The 20,762-nt window shown below is 38.1% G+C and overlaps 1 protein-coding gene across 1 annotated transcript in view; it reads right to left on the minus strand.

The window, feature by feature from the left end:
- The window catches only part of CEP128 (centrosomal protein 128), a 365,357-nt gene that overhangs the window by 208,507 nt on the left and 136,088 nt on the right, over positions 1 to 20,762 (minus strand). The window contains exons 16-18 of the mRNA XM_019646219.1: positions 19,454 to 19,618; positions 5,112 to 5,288; positions 1,009 to 1,068 (exon numbers count right to left, since the gene is read on the minus strand). Of these exons, the coding sequence (XP_019501764.1) occupies positions 1,009 to 1,068; positions 5,112 to 5,288; positions 19,454 to 19,618 (402 nt within the window). The remainder of the gene's footprint in view (positions 1 to 1,008; positions 1,069 to 5,111; positions 5,289 to 19,453; positions 19,619 to 20,762) is intronic.

The raw sequence follows: 20,762 nt of genomic DNA on the forward strand, positions 1-20,762 counted from the left end.
TACAAACCTAAAGGTTCTTTCTTGCAATAAAATCCTAAATTGGATCACATTGGTCAGGTTTACAGTACAGTTGGTCTTCTTACAGAATTAAATGTGATGGAAGATTTTCCATTTTAGTATGCTACATCTGAAAATAACTAGTCCTAAAAGGAATGCAAATGCTTAAGTATTGATACTTGAATAAACAGATTATGTCTTATGTGGTCATAATTTTCTATTGGATTGTCGTAAAAGTCATGATATATTTTTTTCTCTGTTTTTCGTTGCAAAAATGCGTCATGACTTTTCCGACAACCCAATACATACTTTAATTTCTATAAATTACTATATACCTTAATTTCTATATATTTGAATTTCCAAGTTGACCTGATATATGAAGATAGCTGAAAATTATTCCAGGGTAGAAGAATCTTTTTGCCAAAATTAGCAAATTGTTTAATTTTACTTATATTTGCTTCCCTTCCACGTAATTTGAATCATAATGCCAAAGAACCATGAAGCAGGAACATTCTCTTCAGAACACAAAGTTAATCCCTCCAATTTTGTAAATGAGGAAACAAGACATCCAGTGAGGTAAAGGGATTTGCTTAAGCCACACAGGGATTTGGCAGGCTTTGAGCTTACTCTCAGGAACCAAAATATAATAAGTACATATGTGTAAATGGAGGCTGGTTACAGCCGCACTGACCTGTGTACAGTTCCAGAGACACTGCCCATCCCCAGGAAAAGGCAGAAGAATCTGTCTCTCTAACGGTCTAGTTTTAATATTTCCACAGTTTTACCTTCCTTTATTCTCTCATTCGACCCCTATGTATTTAAGCTAATTTTTAAATGTTAAACTGAAGGAACATGGAGGTTTTTTAAATGCATTACGACGACATCTTTCCCAGCAATGAAGTATTACAGCTTCACATGCTCAGTCAGGTGACAAAATATATGACTAACCCAAAGAGGATACCTTGAAGGTCATAAATATTATGAAAACGTCAGGATTCAAAGATTAATTACCTTGCTTTCTGCTAACCAGCGATGTGGGTCATAATTAATATCAGCAACAGATGAAAAAACCTACAAAAAAGAGGCAATAGTCTATTAAAAGTAGATTTTTCTCTGAAATGAATTAACATAAATGAAATTTTTCACCATAACATCCCAAACTTTAGTGCCTAAACCTAAGGGTTTAAAAAGAAGAAAGTTCATACCAAGTACTTCAGAAATTCCCAACCACCATTTATTTAACATGTCTATTTCTGTGAGCATGTATATATTATGTGTGTTTTGACAGTCAATATTTAGCTCAAGTATAGAGACATGAATCAACTCTCAAGTGCTATCATTGCTCGAATCTCTGGAGGCTGATTCTACACAGCTATGCATGGCAAGCGGCCTCAATTAAACCAGTTTACTTCATTTTTTGTTTGTTTCTTTTCTTCAGTCTTGATCCACGTAATATATTTCACAGTGGGTTAGATGTAATTACATGGAAACTTAATTCTTTGTCTCATTTATCCTTCTTTAATTTTATACTATGAGGGCCATTTTGTCTCATTAATGGTTGTGTAGAACCGACAGACACTAATGAACATGACTCCATGCAAACATTGCTTTATATTTCGTGATGATAACAAAACCCTACAATAAATAGGTTGTCTATACCAGCTGCCCTGATTTCCTTCACACTGACTCATTTATAAAATCATTACCATCTGGTTCTGCATTATGACTGATAAAACTTGTACTCAAAGGTTGTCAATGAGTTTACAATTGTAGATACACATTTTTTTCTCAATTCCTATTTTTGATGACCTTGTGTTCCTATGATGTTTTTGCAGGACTTTTCTTTCTAGAAATGTTCTGCTTAAAAATAGCCTATCCCGCTGCAAGAGATGTCCATTCCTATTCTCAAATACTCCCACGCCTACTGATGTGGTGTGCACATCCCGCCCTTAAGGAATATCACTAGGTAATTCATTCAGACACATAATAAATGCACGATGAGTGCCAACCACATGCCATACACAAGTGCTGTATTTTTTTTTTTAAGATTTTTATTGGGGAATTGGGGGATAGGAACAGCGCTGGGGAATTGGGGGAAGGGGAACAGACAAGTTGCTCTCCTTTGTTCTTCAGTCTAGTTGTGGAGGACGTTGCTTCACTGGCCCAAGTTGGCACCATCATTGTGCTCTTCCCGGGCGAGGCAGATCAGTCACCGGCCTCTGGATGGTCGCTCACAGCGGCTGCTGGCTGCTCACGCTGGCTGCTGGCTACACACGGTAGCCCATGGCAACCCACTGCCACAGGGGCTGCAGCCTACACCGTCGCTGGGGACTCATGGCAGCCCAGCTCCAGGTTGAGCTGTTGTTCAGCATCTTAGCTGTGGAGGGCAGCGTCACTGGCCCTCATATGTGGGATCCGAACCGGGGCCCTCTGGCATCCCAAGCCAGCTCTTAACCAACGCGCCACTCGGCAGTCCCACAAGTGTTGTTTTTTTTGTTGTTTTTTTAAGTTGAACCATCCTGCCACCAGTCAGCAGCTCAGCGGCTGCTCAGCTCGGCCCGGGAATCGAAGTGTTGTATTTTTATATCCAACCTTTCTCTCATTCAATTTTCTCACTATCTAAATCTCACCCAGTTCTCATGCCCACCCTGCCTTTTCAGTGAAATTTTCCCTAATCACTCTAGTTTATTGGGAAAACTTCTGTCTTCATCCAATGCCTATCCTCTTTATGCTCTCCAAATGAATGGAACACTCAGACCAAGTATTATGGGGAAAGCTCTTGAATTATCAAAGGCTGGTCAGAGAAAATCATCTATCTTTAATTTAGACATTGTCCTAATTTTATAATGGTGGTGGCTTATTAAGTGTCTGTCCCTAAGTTTTCAAACACTAAAGGCATTTACTAAAGTAGAATAATAAATATGGTGGCTGGAAAAGGAAAAATGTAATAAGAAATAATACCAACATTCCCAATGAGTTTTCTTAGGCTCATTTGTTACACATCTATTATTCAATCCATTCCATAGCACAGTCACTCTCTACATAAAATGGCTGAACATTTCATCAGCAATATTTCAAAAATCAACAAATGACAAAGAATAATTGGAATTATTCTATTTTATGAAAACATTTTACAAGGAACATCACTCTCCCATAGATCTCTGAGCTATAAAGCAAAGAATCAATTTTATTTTAACACCGTGGGTGGTTTCTTTAAGGTGAGAGCAAATATTATGTTCTTGGGTATTCTTTTTTTTTTTTAAGTTTATAGAAATGAAAAAACAGAAGTTATAAATGGAAAGAGACCCACAATGAAAAAATTGTACTCTTAAAAAAAAACTTAATAGACTTTCCATTCTTTCAAATTTACTTTCCACCCATCACTTGGACTGAATTAGTTTTTCTCTAGGGGAAGAGGTGTAAAGACCCATTACCGCAATCATTCCATTCCTGAAAGCCTATTAAAGAATAGGGTGCCTTTCAGAGTATGTTGGAATATGTTTGCATTTCATGAAGAAAATATTTAAGCAATCTGCTATGTGCACACTATGTTTTAGCCTGTAATTGCCCATAACAAGTTTATATATCTTATAGCATGATCCAAAAGTTTCCATTTTTACATCTACTTGATTGAAAGCAAGTCATCCTGACATAAATACTTAAATATAGAATAAATATTGCATTGTTAATATGTAACTCTTTTAGGTGAAATAAGGATTTCAAGGCCACACGTCTTTCCAATATATGTAAACAAGACAAATCTTAAATAAATACAGCAGCATTAGACAGGAAAAAGAATAAACTAGCATTAGAAGAGGCCTTATAACAGGACTAAAAGAGTTAGTTTTTCCCCTAAAACCAATTACTTCTCAAATTTGGCTCATAGTCCTCCCAAACTTACATCTGAACTGTTTTAAAAATGCATATAGAAATACATATTGTAGAAATGCCATCAACTCCACCAAGTTCTAGCAGCTGAAATATTTCTGTTAAAGCTGAATCCTAAGATACCTTCAACTGCAAGGGTAAAATTATAGTTTTATTTTCTTTAAAACACCACTTTAAAAAGGGAAGGAAAACAATGGGAAGGAAGAGAAGGAAAAAAGAGGGGAAAGTAGGATGAGATGAGACGATGATTTCATATGGGGAAAAATAATGAATGACAAAATAAAAAGAAGAAACACCTAAAAAGGTAGTTTTTTAACAAGCCCTTATGCATAATACTATAATTTGAGTACTGCATATCATCAAATGAAATAAATACAGGGGTAAGTGATAGCTAAACTATGTGTTAGGTTATACTATATCAAAGCAATGAATGCTTTCTGTATATAACATAGCATTACTAGAACCTAGAGTTCATTGAGGCGCTAACCTTCAAGGAATTAAGAACACCCATGATTGCTTCTGTTTTTATTTATCATTTCACTAGAACTATAAATTGAGTAGCGATGTTCCATTTTAAAGATAGAAAAACTAAATTACATGTAATTTGTTCCAATAGGGACGGCAAATAGCCTAGGGCTACCTGTTGAAGATCTAGTGATAGACTCCCACGGTTTGAAGACCTAGTTCTAACACTTTAGTAGATATATGGCCAGGGGCAACTTACTTAACTCTTCCAAGCTTTGCTTTGTCTTATCTAAAATGGATTTAATCAGAGGACCTAAAGGGCAGCGTGGTTTTAGGGGTTAAGGGAAAGAAGGTACACACCACACTTATCACAGTACCTGTAACAGAGCTAGCGCTCCATAGATGTCTGCCAGTAATATAGTAATATGCTAACAAAGCAAAAATGGCCTGTGATAATAAAAAACTCAAAGTCTAGGCCTCTTCACTCCAAGGATGTATTTTTGTCAGAACTGCTGCCTCCCTTGTAAGACATTTTCTTTTACAGGGTGACACACAGGCAATTCAATGGAATAACAGCATACTTTCTCTCACCAAGACTGCAATAGATATAAGTACCTCATTCTACAAAAATGCAAGGTGTTATTTTCTTTCATAAACTTTGTGGAATAAAAATGTGATTACCATGTAACCATGCATTAAAATCTTATTGTAATTATATATTAGGAAACTAAGTGAAAGGCACAATGAGAACTCATAATTACTTTCAGTTTCTCCATGGAGTCCCGGGAGAAGGTTTTACAAGCTGCATCAATTTCCTTTCCTAATACACCAAGAATGGACTCCTGTTCAGTCTCCAGACAAAGAAGTTGATCCTTGAGCTGCAGTCTGGCCTCTTCCATCCTCCTTAAGTGCTCTTCTTCACGGCTTATATGTTTCTCCTAAAGCATTGATGAGAAATGAAAACAATTATTAAGTGGAGGCAAGGAACAAACCTTAATGTCTGCACAAGCAACTTAAAGTGTATGAGAAAACAGATCTGTCAGTCCCTTCACTTCATTAAAATCAAACGTTCTGCCTACTCATTAACTGAGGTCAAGTTACAGAGAATTCTAAGTAAGACATCGAGGGCACTGGTCAGTAGATACTTGGCAAAGAAAATCATAGTAATTCTGCAACCAAAAGAAGCAGAAAAAATTCCTTTGCCATTTTAATAATGTAATGCCATTGATGGATCGAAGAGTAAATAAAAGCTGATGTTACATACTGACTTTGAGCTTTCAATAAATATTAGTAAAACACCAGAAAATGCAAAATCTCCAAAAAGATAAGTGCTGGTTTCTTCATTTCAGAAAAAAAGAAATAATTGTTACTACGTTTATCTCATCAAAACATCATTTTTAAAAAGTCTAAGTTTTCAAATGCAGTCATGCTGCATAAATGCTTCAAGTCATGAAAATTTGATGGAAGCAAGATGGAGGCACTTTTCAAGGGAGCAAATACATTTAATGAAAAGGGGTTTCTAAGGAACGCTCTGACAGATTACAAGGACTCGGGGGCCCCCTGTAGGCAAAACAATTTTCAATCATGACTACACAATTTTATTACTAGAGGAATTCAAGTCATACTGCACAAGGCTTGGAGGAAAAGAACAGAATTGCTAGAATTCTAAGTGTAAACAACAGACCAAAAAGCCATGATGGCTGGCTCGTGTAGCCTAATCATCTTCGCCTACCCTGGTAAACACAACACAAGCATCTTTACCTACCCTAGTAAATAAAACACAAGGTGGCTAACAAACTCAGCTTGAATTTAAAATAACAGATTTAGCTGCTCAATAAAAATTAATCATGAAAGGTAGAATGGGTTGGCAGAAAAATCACACATGATATTTTCTGTCAATTCAACTTACTACTGAAAATGAGTGAAACACCCTCAGCCCAGAAGAACAGAGTCCTTTCAAAACCTCTCTTTTTCTGCCCTTCTTCCAGCCTCGAGGCCCTCCTTTCCACCTATCTCACACTTTAAGTTCTTGCAGCTTCTCAAAGATGCCTATATGTGTCTCTTCAGACCAATCTGACGTGTATAAGTCTGCCTCAAGTTGTACTGTTTCAAAAGGAACTGGTAGGCAACAGACAGCATTTATCTTGATGAGTACATCATTCCGGTCTGGGTCTCAGCTTTGGAAACTTAGGAAGTGGACTCTCTTTTCTTTTGGGTACTCTGAGTGGAGTCTCTCTCAGCAGTAGAGTAACATTAAGCTCACAAGAGACTAATGTACAGACTAGAATGCCACTCAATTAACTACATTAGTTTACAAGACAAACCATAAACTGCCATATGGATCGGAATGCTCGTGTCAGCATAACCAGTACACTTTCTCCCTGTGGACCAATCTAGATGAGAAGGCAAATTATAATCAGAATGCTGTTTAATGAACAGGAAATCAGAGCAGGGGGGATGTTTTAGGAAACAATGTTTAAATGGCATCACTCTAACGGCAGCCTGGAGTGTCCATCTACACATCAGGGATTTACAAACCACAATAACAAGTGTTCCATTTTCTCGGGGAAGTGTCTGGATGGAGACGAGACTGCTGAAATGCATCCCCCTAACTTTCTCCTTGGTCCACATTCAGATTTTGACAAACTCTCCCTCTTGACTGATACACTTCTTTAGATACAGCACTATCTTGGCCAAGTCTTGCTCTTGTCTAAGAGCCTTTCTGAAAAATTAACATCCTCGCTCTGAACAATATTTGATGCTTTTACAGTTTACTGACTAGAAAGCAGCCTTCCTGTCAGGTCCCCTTGACTTGATTCTGTATTGCTGTTCCTTAGCAACAAGAACTCACAGGACACATGCGGTCTCCTTTCGAAATAGTGCACGCATCAGACTGGTCCAAGGAGGCACAGGCAGGCATACCTGCCATCTATTCTTACCCTTCAGTGTATCCTACAAGGTCCAGCCTCCTTTCTTTCCCCATCTCCCAATGTGGTGTGTTCCCGCAGCACATTATTTATATCATAGTATAAAAAAAAAAAACGTACCAAGCTGTAATATTATTTGTTTTTGCACCTGTCTCCCTCAATAAACTGTTTATTTCAGGAGACCACAAAACATGTTTATCATCACCTTTAAACTCCCCAACTTTGCTGAATAAGGGATTTAAACCATTTTGTAAAGACTCAAATTCAACACTGTGAAGGTCATTTTCAATTCCCATGCAGATATACACTCAGGCTACTGGGATGTGGTAGGTTTCTCTATGCATGCACAAGCCTCCAGGCTGCAGCAGTGTTCTTGCTGGTGTGACGCTTATCCGGGATTACTGATGCATTTAGAGGATAACTGTTCATAATCTAAATCCAGGTAATTCACACTGATGCTCTAATTGATCTTTTCTGTTCTTGTTTCCCTCACAGCCATCTTTCTTTTATCCACTATCACTTTCCTGCACTCTCTGTTATGACTCTTATTAAGAGGGAGACAAAACTATTTCCATATATGGAGATTCTTAAAATGTTGCTATTGTCAGAAAAGGCTCTGTAAATTCAATCTCTTCAGCAAAGACTGAAAATGTCATTATCCACTTCTCTGTCTTCCATAAGACAATTAGCATGCCACGTCTAATCTCCCTTTGAAGGAAGGCTCACAGAACTCTGAACTCACATGGACCTGAGAGAGCAGTGGGCTCAACTACCTGTTCTTTCAGGAATCCCTTCTTTTTACCTTTTACATTTCTGACAGATGGTCATCCAACCCCTGCATGACCAGCTCAAGTTTCAAAGAACAGAGTACTTGACAAAACTGTAGAATCTCTCCATTAGTCTAAGTGCTATACTCAAGGATTAGAGTAAATAAATGAATCCTCCATCCCTAATAAATCCTCTAATGTTCCAGGTAAAGATCCATGTTCTTTTACTGAACTAGGTTTCAAACGCTCCACCATACTAGTTTTCCATTCCTGCATGTGCTTCAAGGACCTAAATCTAAGGGTGAAGTAAGCTTTTCTATTCTGTGCTTAAGCAACTGTAATCTCATCATTTACTCACCCATTCAAACCATTTTTATGGAAGGCCTACTATGGCGAGACATGCTCCTGGGTATTAGGACCAGAGTTCAGGAGACAGGTAAGGGTCCTGCCCTCACAGAACCAACAAATACCTGCATTAAAGTTCGTCGGTTTTATTTTGCCCCATTCTTCTGGCTTGACAATATCTGTTTTTATACTAACTGTGGCACCATATAAATTAGCTTCTTCCTCCCAGTTTCATGTTTCAGAAATACCTCCACCAACGGAGCAAGCACAGATAACTCAGTGGGAGGGCGGGAACCTGGCTGACATTAATCTGTTCATCCTTTCTGATTTGGGGGCATAGAGATTAATAAGGGCAGATGATAATATTTAGGCACCATCATGTCCATTCCCCCGTCTTCTAGTGAATTCAAAGGAAGCGATAATTCTACAACAAAAAACTACCATATTTCTAGAGAACCAGAGGTAAGACAAGATATTTTACAGACTGTTTAGAAATATGGAAGACACAGTTAGTCTGACTTCAATGCTTCAGAGTGAATGGATACAGATGCCTGGGTTTTGGGACTCGAATATTATTTGTAGGGGTGTGGGGGGGGGGCAGAGAATGTGGGGATAGATACAGATGAAGCTGACCAAAGCGGTCTATGTGATCCAGGAAGAGAGATATCCTAGACCATGGCTGAGTCTGAGAAAGGACCTAAGAGAACAAACTCAACACTTAATTCTACACATGAGGAAACCAAAGTTCAGACAGCCTAAGTAACTTGACTAAAGTCAAAGGGCCTCCAGCCCACTACCTGAGTCCCCTGACTCCCTGACTAGTGCTCTCTACTAAGGTGTTAGAAAGGTCAAGCTTTTAAAATGAGAGCTAAGAAAGCCAATGTGAAAAACTCAGGAAAGTTACCAGCAGGTTATATGAGGACTAACGTAGTCTTAAAGTAGAAAGAATAACTCAAAAAATATTTCTGAATGGCCCTTATCATTACAAAAGAAAATATAGGACATATTGGCAAATTCAGAATAGACCACCAAAAACAGGGTGGGAAAAGCCATTGAGCACGCACAATATTCTAAACTTTTAGAGGCTCTCCACCCACACTGGAAAGGTGCTCTGTATACACATAAAATCTGTTCTTTGCAGATTTTAGTTAAAAAGAAAACACACTAAGCAAGTACAGTTCCACAAGACAACAAAGGTTTTAGGAAGCTTCCATTTCAGAACGGGAAAGGTTTATATTATTGACATTTGTGTCTAAAGGAAATACATAATACTGCTCACAGTCTCATAACACACACACACACACGCATCCAGGCACACACACTGTTGAATGGCTTGATCAAAGGACCTGTAATTCAAAGAATAAGAAATGCTCCTCTAATTATATATTTGTGTTTCAGCATGCTCTTTACAACTCAGAACATTCACTTTCCCAAAGGCTGTAAAGATGGCAAGGAGACACGATCTTAATGGAAATAGAGCTACAATAAAACTAGAGCATGTCCAAAATGTTATCTCCTTAATAAACGCTTATGAAATTTCTTCCATGTCTTAAGAGTTCTGGAAAAGACACTCTATTTCCAATATGGCTATTACATGAAATGAAAACAGTTCTTCACACACCTTAACAGAAACATTACGGTAAATAAAGCACACTCACACAACTAAATAGATCATTAGTTTACAAAGTTAATGTTTTTCCTTTACTGAAAACTAACTTGAAAAGGCAAGCGTGACAATATTTCAGCCCTAATGCCATCTTTAATATATCAGAGTGGGGGTGGGGGAGATACAGGATAAGACATAAGAGGTAGACAGAGATCAAATAATATTAAAGGCTGAAATAAAAACTAACACAATGTAATTCAAAGTTATTGAAAGCGTGACGTGTCGAAACTCTAGACCTGCACACATCGCCTATAACATTTTGAGAAAGAATATCTCTGTAACTCAAGACAACTCTTACACGTAAGCCTTAAATCCAGGACACTAGCATTACAAGGAAAATTATGAAACTATCCTGAACAAAAATTGGATCTGTCTGGAAGCCATTTATCTGACTCTCTAAAGAAGGCTCACGTGACTTACGTATGCCAATAGTTGACAAAGCTGGGAGGAAGTTAAGATACAATATGAAACGCAAACCAAGGCATAAACTGCAGCGCGACGACAAGAGAAGGGTCTACTATGGATATTATAGGAGAGCTGGAAAGAGTTTAATCTGGAAGATCACCACACTGCAGTTCAAACTGTCTTGCAAAACAACCAATAAATAAATAAGTCAATAACACATGAAGTGCTGGTCACACTACACTTTTGACAAACTTATTTCTTAAAAATAGAAGATCTTATGTGATGGTAGATGTCTTAAATTCAAAGTATAGCTATATATTAAACCCTTAGATTGGTATCAAAAAGTAAACAAAAACCCAAACAAAGTAACAACATTTCTAAAACAACCTTACCTCTGATCAATCTGAAAAACTCTCCATGGATTCGACCTACATACGACCTATTCTTTGCCACCTGTGAACCCAATACTACTCAGGAATAAAGAGGACAGGGAAAGGTCAAAAACTGATTTTTTTCTTCATTATAAAAGTCCAACAACATGCACCGCCTTCCTCACCCACATGGATATTGTAACAAGACAGATAACCGGTGCTCTCAGGCAAACCATACACACCCTCTGTGCTCCCATGGCATTTTATACGAGCCTCTGCTATAGCATGTACTCCTGTGTGTGTCTTATGTCTGTCTCCTCACCAGGCTGTGAGTTCCTCTAGGAGCAAAGATCCTCATTTAAATATCCCAGTACCTATTAGAGTGCCTCACATAGCAGCCCATCAATAAATTTTCTGGAACACTTACATCTTGTTATGTTCTTTTCATTCCACTAAAAAAAAGCATTTTTTTAGTGTATTCTCTATGTGCCACGTATAGTAGACCCCAACTATACAACGAGAGAAAAAAACAAAAAACAATCTCTGAACTCAAATAACATTTCGTGTTTCAGTAACTTGGTTTTTGCAATAAATTAGTGAACTCTCTGAGGGCAATCATCTTTTCAGTAGCAGGTTATTATAACTGTCAAGGCAAGATGATGTCACGAAAGTGAGGGCACTGCCAGTGGTAAGAAGTAATCAGATGCGGAGTAAGTTTTGAGGATAGAACCAATAAGCTATGTGGGGGTCCACGTGTGAGAGAATGCGGTGGTTCTTTATATGTATTTAGAAAGCAAAAGAACATTGTAATTCCTACGAGAAGATTGGTTTCCTAAAATAAACATGCTACTATTTTGTGGGTTAGATACACTCTTCTTTCTCCTCTGTGAGTAGATGCTTTACACTATTTCCTTCAAAGGAGACAAAGAAGTTACGATTAATAGTATGTTAAGAGTAAGAATGGAGAACATCAGTAAAACATATAAAATAGTAGAAAAAGTAAAGGCATAATTAGAACGCTGAATATATGATTCAATGCGTGTTAAAACTTGGGTGTGGAAAGACTTTCCAATCCATAACCTGGTCTTAGGCTTAGGAAAGTTATCCATAAGACAGAAACAAAAAAATGGAAATTCAAATTTCACCTTCTAACCCCATTTAAGGAAATTATTTTTGCCTCAGGCTTTTTAGTATCTTTTTCTAGCAGAATATTGAGCAACACAAAGATCATTGGCAGCATAATCAAAAAGGTGTTGGATATGTATTGGATACATTCCTAGAAATTAAAATTCAAAGTTGGAAACAAAAATATCTCTAAAGGGTATTTTATGCATTCATTAAGTTTGAGGACCATTTTGTAATTATTACGTATTTCTATTGAGTCAAATGCCTGGAAACAGAAATAACATTATTTAAAATCAGCCACTTTTGATGCATTTCTATTTCTGAAACAAAATATGGACAAGGAAACAAACAACCACAGTTTCAGATTATGCATTTGGAACGAACATTGTTTAATTTTTCAGGAGAAAAAAGAATGTATCATTCATCTCCAGAGAAATGTTTATAAGCTTACAGTGTCTTTAAAAACCCTCAGAATTTCTTTCCCTCCTCCTTTCTTTTTTCATAAAGGATGTTTAAGCATGCATTTATTCTTATGAAAGAATGTGGAAAAAAAAAGTTTAAAAACAAATCTCCAAATAATATAACTCATGTGTACAATAAGCACCCCCTAGCTGTTTTTTTTTTCCTAAAATTGACAGGATAGTGCTTGTTCAACATTAAATGACAAAATGGATTGAGTCAACCAGCATTTTAAATAACGAGGAAGGAAAAAACTCAATGAAAACACACCTGGACATTCATTTCACATTCCCTTTTAGCGTCTACCAAAGCAAGGCGCCACGGCTCCTCTGCTTCAAGCAAAGCGCGGAAACAGATATGGAACCCTTCATGTGGCCTATTTCCTTGGCTTTCCACACAGCTAAGTCTATGTGCCATTATCCAGCCTCATTCCTACACTGTGGGTATTGCTTGCAACTTCAAAATTAAATAAAATCAAACTAATAGTACAGGATTTTAAAGGAAAGTGTCCAACAGAGCTTACTTTCCTCTCAAGCCCCTGTAGTTAACCACTCAGTGATTTCAGGCTTAATCCGCAGGCCTCTCGACCAAGTTCAAATCAGGGGTCATGAAGCCCCAAACTTCGCTCCCTAACTTCATTTAAAATCAGCCTCTTTGATTGCCAGTGGTTGGTAGAGAAGCCATTGCCAAAGGGACAGAGTTTGAAAATGGCTTTTCCACAACTGTTTCAGTTTGGAAGACAGAGAGCAAAGGTACTCCTATACACCTTTACTTCTTGCCCCTCCCTCCATCACAGCTTAAGGTATAACTGCCCCCCTCCATTGTATAGTCACTTCACATTTGCATTCTAAACCTGTTTCTTAATATCTGCCATAGTGTTTTATACATGGTAAGCAGTCTGATGTCTCAGTAAGTTGTCTATAAAAGGCAAGGACTACTCCGAACTCAATGACGACAGGTGGTTCGATTAAAAATGCTTTAGGGCCGGCCGAGTGGCGCGTTGGTTAAGCACTGGCTTGGGACGCCAGAGGGCCCCGGTTCGGATCCCACATATGAGGGCCAGTGACACTGCCCTCTACAGCTAAGATGCTGAACAACAGCTCAACCTGGAGCTGGGCTGCCGTGAGTCACCAGCGACGGCATAGGCTGCAGCCCCTGCTGCAGTGGGTTGCCATGAGTTACCGTGTGTAGCCAGCGTGAGCGGCCAGCAGCCGCAGTGAGCGGCCGCCCAGAGGCCAGCGACTGATCTGCCTCGCCCGGGAAGAGTGCAATGATGGTGCCAACTTTGGCCAGTGAAGCAATGTCCTCCACAACTAGACTGAAGAACAAAAGGACAGCAACCTGTCTGTTCCCCTTCCCCTGATTCCCCAGCACTGTTCCCCTCCCCCAATTCCCCAATAAAATCTTTAAAAAAAAAAACTTTATAAACGACAAACACAAAATTTATAATTTTACCTTTAATTTCACCATTTTATTATTTTCGTTGTTGTTTTTTAAGATGAGAGAATCTGACAGGAAATTACTCATAACAGCTTAGACAGTGTTTATTTAGATAGAGTATCTGGTTTAAATTTGCCTCCGTATTAATTTCTGGTAGCTACAGCTTTCTTCTACTCACACAATTTAAAATAGACAGAGCACCAAAGAAAGAGTACAGTCTGCATATAAATGGCCTAAAATGTAAACATTACAGTAAATGTTAGAAGTCAACAGCTCATTTGCTTCTACTTCTCTCTTGTTCTTCTGGAAAGAATTTGAAATCAGAGAATTCTGTCTTCTACTATCAGAGTTTTTAGTAAAAAAAGTGGAACTTTGACTTTGCAAAGTAGTGAATACTTTATAGAATAGACATCTGACGATCATACGCATTTTTCCACATCATGAAAAATAGAAATCCTAAACAGATGGTCAAATTAAAACCGAAACACAAAATTAAATAACACTGATTCATTTCTTCCTGTCACAGATATCTTTCATGTGGCAACTGCAGGTTTTAATTAGACTTTTCTAACAAAATCATTGATGACTCCTCTTCCAAGATTTGTGTCAGGCTAAAAAAATCAGAGTATATCATAATCTCTTGAATGTAATAACCCTAAGTTTACATTCAACACTAGAGTGCAATGAAAAGACACAAATGTGAGTCATTTTACTGGCAGTAAATAAAGGGGAAAAATAAAAGGAATTTGTGTTCATATCCTGTTTCCACCACAAGTTATGCAATGTTGCACAAGTCACAATATTATACTCTCAACCTCAGTTTCTACCATCTGTAAAAATGGACATAAGTACACTTGCAAATGAGGATTATCATTATCATTTTCAAAGATCCACATTTTGTACAAGAAATCTATTTCCTAAGCGTTTTTATCCACCATAGCCATAGCTTTAAAATAAGAGTAAAACCTTGGATTACGAGTAACTTGGTTTGCAAGTGTTCCAAAAGACGAGCAAACATTTCTATTAGGTTGATGCAAAAGTAATAGAGGTTTTTGCCATTACTCGCAATTTCTACCAATGGACAGCTGGGAACAGTTGGGCATATCAATTAACTCTTTGGGCCAGAATTACCTCATCTATAAAAGATGGTGTTGGGAGTTGGTATTGTTTAAATTTCTTTTACGCTTTAGAATTACACTGGTGCCAAATGTTTTAGAAAGTAACACCTTTGTACAACGGTCCAGTACAACCTTGTAAACTTTGATGCAATGCTTGTTAAAAACAAAAGCTAGCCCACAGATATTTTTTTTGTGTGTGTGGAGGGGGGCAAAAATCAGAAACTACTGAACAGTCTTCCAACATTGCCACACTATAACTACGAGGCATGTATACCCATAGGACAGCATGTCCTATAACAGAGGAAGTTCCACATATGGCGTGATTATCGGTAGATTAAAAGAGAACGGTAAATAAAATTAGGAGAGCAGATACCTCTGGGCTTTCTCCAGGTTTGGGTATCTAGTGGCAAGAAGCATGTTCTCTAGTTCTGCTTAGAAGTGAAACAGTAACAAATACAAACGAGAGCTCCAAACCTGAAAAGCACTAGATCATGCAGGATAAAAATTACTTGATCTATAATTTTAAAATAGAACACATGGAAATAATGTTATCAACCACAAAAGAATGCTACATTTACCAGATGAAATACTGGATGGCAAATAAACTTGATTTTGAAAAATGTTCAATGACGTGTAAATTCAGAGTACACAGCTTATAAATATATCTGCCCAAAATACTGTATATATTTTTTTCATGGAACATTCATACTTTTCAAATGTAAGGACCAAGAGAATATATAGAGTATAAACAGAATAGTCTACAAAATAATATTTTCTTCATTTTAGGCATGAGGTATGTCTAAATTATTATGTAAACATGTTCAAAATTAAAAACAATCTTCCCATACTTGTACTACAAAATTACTTGGAAAGCTCTAGAAAGATGGCCAGTATCATTAATAAGCTCATACCTATGTTAATGAAAATTATTTTTAAAATTAAATCAGATATAGGTTTGTATAGATAGAACATTTCAAACCTTAACTATGTAAGTTTTAATGACTTGCTGAGCAGAAACCATTTAATTATACACTAACTCTTGATGATTCATGGATTCCAGTGAAACCAATAACAATATATTTCTGATAGAACAAACAGCATTATGAGTTTCCAGGTAAATGCCAGAAGAATAAAAAAGTTTAATATTAATAATATCCTTTTAGAACAAAAGAAGAAATTAACTACTTTCCTTTAAAATTTTAAGCAAAAGGTATAACAAATTTTAATGATACTATAGATGGGAGAAACATTCTATCTCTAGCATTTCACAAGAGCTTTTCCACTAGTAAGAAACTCGTAAGAAACTCTTAAATGCGTATGTCAAAATTCTGTGGGTTGCATAATACTTGTTCTCTTTTTCATGTAAAATCGAAAAATAACATCTGATGCTAAAACAGCCCACCTCCAGGTCGAGCTGTTGTTCATCATCTTAGCTGTAGAGGGTGAGTGTCACTGGTCCTCAATGTGGGATCCGAACCACAGTCCTGCTGCTCAGAGCTGGCACTCCCAAGCAAGCTCTTAACCAGCTGAGCCACTCGGCCGGCCCAGGTTATCCATATTTCTTTATCTACATACATACATGTTTATATATGTATACACACACATACTCTTTATCCACAATTTACTTATAAATCACCTACTTCGTGTCAGGCTCTGTACCTTGTTTTGGGGATGGAAAAACAACCAAGAATTTGGTCCCTGTCCTCAAACAGCAAACGTAAAACTGCCCACCTGTTCAGTTTACAAATATATGTGGCTTCAATATCACTTATTGAGCTATTTTCAGATGGGTATCTCCTTTGGGGACCATCTGTCTCAAGTGAGTAAACACAGTCTGGCTCTAAACTTCCAATCAGCATAGCTCAGCAGTAATTCTGACTCCCAGTTCGCTGGCTCTTAACTACCTAACACAATTCTAGGCAGACCACAGGCCGTCAATCAATACTTGTTGATTGGTTGATTGCTTGGTTGAGCCATTAATTGGCATATATTTGGAAACAACAATAAATAACAAAATAATGGCAGCTAATAACTGATACCTTATTAGATATCAGATACTCTGCCAAGGAGTTTATATACATTTTCACATTTAATTCTATCATAGAGGTATCATTATACCTGTTTTAAGGGTGGTAAAAGTTAAGCCTTTGAGTTTTCAGCAACTTGCCTACAGCCACACAGCTAGACAATGATTTACACTCAAAGTTCTGCCCACAGCCACAAACACTCTACTACCCCCAAAGAGAAAGGACCTATGTGCAAATGGCTCAACCCAATGAAATTCTGATTTCTAGCTAACTATACAAAGGAATGGATCAACACAAACGGCTAAGTAAATCAAAAGTGCGTAACAATCACATAAACCAAAATATAAAAAGGAGGAAGCATATACGAGTATGCTGTATGTATTTATGTGTGTGTGCATCTGTGTATCTTTAAGAGTGTTCATCATTGCCAACTTCAGACACATCTTTTCTCTACATCAGCAGCCAATGTCAGGACTCAATTATATAATTTGACCAACTAAAAGGAAGTTTGTTTTTAATGACCTCACTGTGAGCATCCAATTGCAGACCTACGTCTCGTCTACATCCCATTCTCAGCATCCAGAAAAACGTCTGCCATATCCTAGATACTCAATGCACAGCAATGCAATACAATCATTAATTCTTGAAAATCTGTTCTAAAAGGAATGTTCCATTTATACGTGTGATAACGCATACATATCTGGAACATCACACATAGAATCAGCGAAGAAACATTTACTTTAAGCAGAACAAGGTAAACTTTACATTTTCAACACACTGAATTTTTCACCACTGTTCTTAAATGCAAGTAAGTAAATATAAAACATGTTAACACATCTTCAGGCTAAAATTTAGTTACAGAAAAGTTAGCATTATCTCCACAGCAACTATACCCTGGCATTAGACACATTAAATACATATGAACATTAGACATCATCAAAACAGCAAGACAGGGCCAGCCAAGCAGCACGTTGGTTAAGAGCTGGCTTGGGACGCCAGAGGGCCCTGGTTCAGATCCCACATATGAGGGCCAGTGACACTGCCCTCTACAGCTAAGATGCTGAACAACAGCTCAACCTGGAGCTGGGCTGCCATGAGTCACCGGCGACGGCGTAGGCTGCAGCCCCTGCTGCAGTGGGTTGCCATGGGCTACCGTGTGTAGCCAGCAGCCAGAGTGAGCAGCCAGCAGCTGCTGTGAGAGGCCATCCAGAAGCCGGAGACTGATCTGCCTCGCCTGGGAAGAGCGCAATGATGGTGCCAACTTGGGCCAGTGAAGCAACGTCCTCCACAACTAGACTGAAGAACAAAAGGACAGCAACTTGTCTGTTCCCCTTCCCCCAATTCCCTAGCGCTGTTCCCATCCCCCAATTCCCCAAAAAAAATCTTTAAAAAACAAAACAAAACAAAAACAAAGCAAGACACAGGAACTAAATTACAGTAACTGTCAAGACTGTAGGCCGAACTTTAGCAACTTAAGCACATTTAATTACAAACTTCAAACAAATTTATATTTTATTTCCTTGATTTTAGCAATTACTAGAATATGTGTGTGTGTTCACATAATATAGTGAATTTTAGTGTTATGACACCCCGCCCAGTGACAGTTCCTTTGTCACTGATTTTTAGTAACCCTTATTAAGTATAGGATCTATTTGGCCTAGTCTATTTGCCTTATCCTATTATCCATATTTTAATGGTTTTTTTAAAATATTTGACTTCTATTATACTCGGCCGCAAATCCTTTTAGGAAGTGGTGGAACAAACAGAAAGAAAATTTAAATATTCTGTCTTCTATTCTTAGTTGACTTTTTGCCAAAAAAAGTAGTGACTCTCTAAAAGTCTCTGGTATAATACCCAATGTCTGATATATAGCAGACACTCAAAATAAATTTACACATCTAATAATAGGAAAGCAGTAAGCCTTCTGGGGCTGTTCCAAGGTTACCTGCCCTCTCAAGCTTCTCTGCAACTGCAAAAATGAGCATAAGAGTATCAATTTCATAAAATTACTATGAGCAGTAAAAATGCCTAGCACATGGTGAGCACTTAACTATTATCTATTTTATTTTAAGCCTCCATTCCCTCATAAAGAGGATCAACAGAATCTAACCAAAGAGTTGTTACAATTAAACAAGCACACATATGTAAATCAGCCTGGCATAAATACCTGACGTCGAGTAGGTTCTCAACAAACCATCATTCCTTTCTTTGCTGCCTTGCCTCTAAACTCCCATTTTCAGATCCAGAAGAAATGTGAAATCAAATGTGTTACATGGTTACTCGTTAGTTGGAAGAATAAAAACCACAACATTCTAATAAACTTCTATCATTTTTTTCTGGCACGGATACAACTTTCCTATGGAAGACCACAATTAGCATTTATTAACACATCAAACATGTTCTAGAAGACATTCAAATATGTCTTTTAAATGCAGATTCATTCAAATTGTTACCTTTTCTTCTAGTTGGTCCTTCAGACTCTGATATTTTAGCTTCAGTTTCTTGTTCTCACTCTCGTTCTGGGTTAACTCCTCTGTCAGCCTGTCGCACTGTGATTTCAGCTTCTCTAGCTGACAACGATGGGCTTTAGCCATATTTTTATCTTCTAAGCTTTCTGCCTGAAAAAAACAGAAGGAAAAAAGAGAAAGTCCACCGGCCACAGCCAAATTGTGCACCCAACAAATCACACATTATATCGGTAGGTAAATTACTTCAAGATTTTGCTAAGAATCTGTGCATAAACATAGGAAAGAAATGCTCTGCATTTATGCAATAGCTCCTTAGCACTCACTGAGCATTACTAAGTGAGGGGTACTGTGCTAGGTGCTGAAGATAACAGATATGAACAGTAAAAGGGACAGATGCAAAAATCAATTTCTACAACAATTAATGAGAAATGCTTAATAAAGGTGGAGGTGAGGTGCTGTGACAAGCCAAAGAAGGGGCGCTAACTGTGAGGGGAAGGATTATTAGAGGCGTCCCACAAGCAAAGTACTAGGAGATGTTACTGATTGATCAGTTTCCTAATCTATAAGACGAGCGCAACAACATTCCTTTTCAACCTACCTCCTGGTTTTTGCAAAAGAATTGCTTACTTTTTGTACTTATTGATACCAATCTGATGGGACTAAAAAGATTATTAATTGTATCCGCCACTAAACTACAAATAACTTGATATGAAAAAGAGTTTACCAGTGATTATTTGAATACCAACAGGGCAATGGTTTTTAATCTTTAGTTGGAATATAATCAGGATCAGCTTTTAAAAAGTGAGGGACAGGGCCGGGCCGGCCGAGTGGCTCAGCTGGTTAAGAGCTCACTTGGGAGCGCCAGCTCTGAGCAGCAGAGCTGCGGTTCGGATCCCACATTGAGGGCCAGTGACGCTGCGCCCTCTACAGCTAAGATGATGAACAACAACAGCTCGACCTGGAGCTGGGCTGCTGTGAGTCGCCGGCGATGGCATGGGCTGCAGTGGGGCTGCAGTGGGATGCCATGAGCTAGGTGAGCAGCCGGCAGCCGGTGTGAGCTGCCGGGAGCGGCCAACCAATGACAGGCGACCAATTGCCTCACCCGCGAAGAGCACAATGATAATACCAACATGGGCCAATGAAGCGACGTCCTCCACAACTAGACTGAAGAACAAAAACAGCAATTTGTCTACCTGTCTGCTCCCCTTCCCCGATTCCCCAATGCTGTTCCCCTCACCCCAATCCCCCAATTAAAAAAAAAATCTTAAAAAAAAAGTTAGGGACAATCTATTCT

This window comes from Hipposideros armiger, unplaced genomic scaffold (genome assembly GCF_001890085.2).
Source record: "Hipposideros armiger isolate ML-2016 unplaced genomic scaffold, ASM189008v1 scaffold_99, whole genome shotgun sequence".
NCBI classification, from domain to species: domain Eukaryota; kingdom Metazoa; phylum Chordata; class Mammalia; order Chiroptera; family Hipposideridae; genus Hipposideros; species Hipposideros armiger.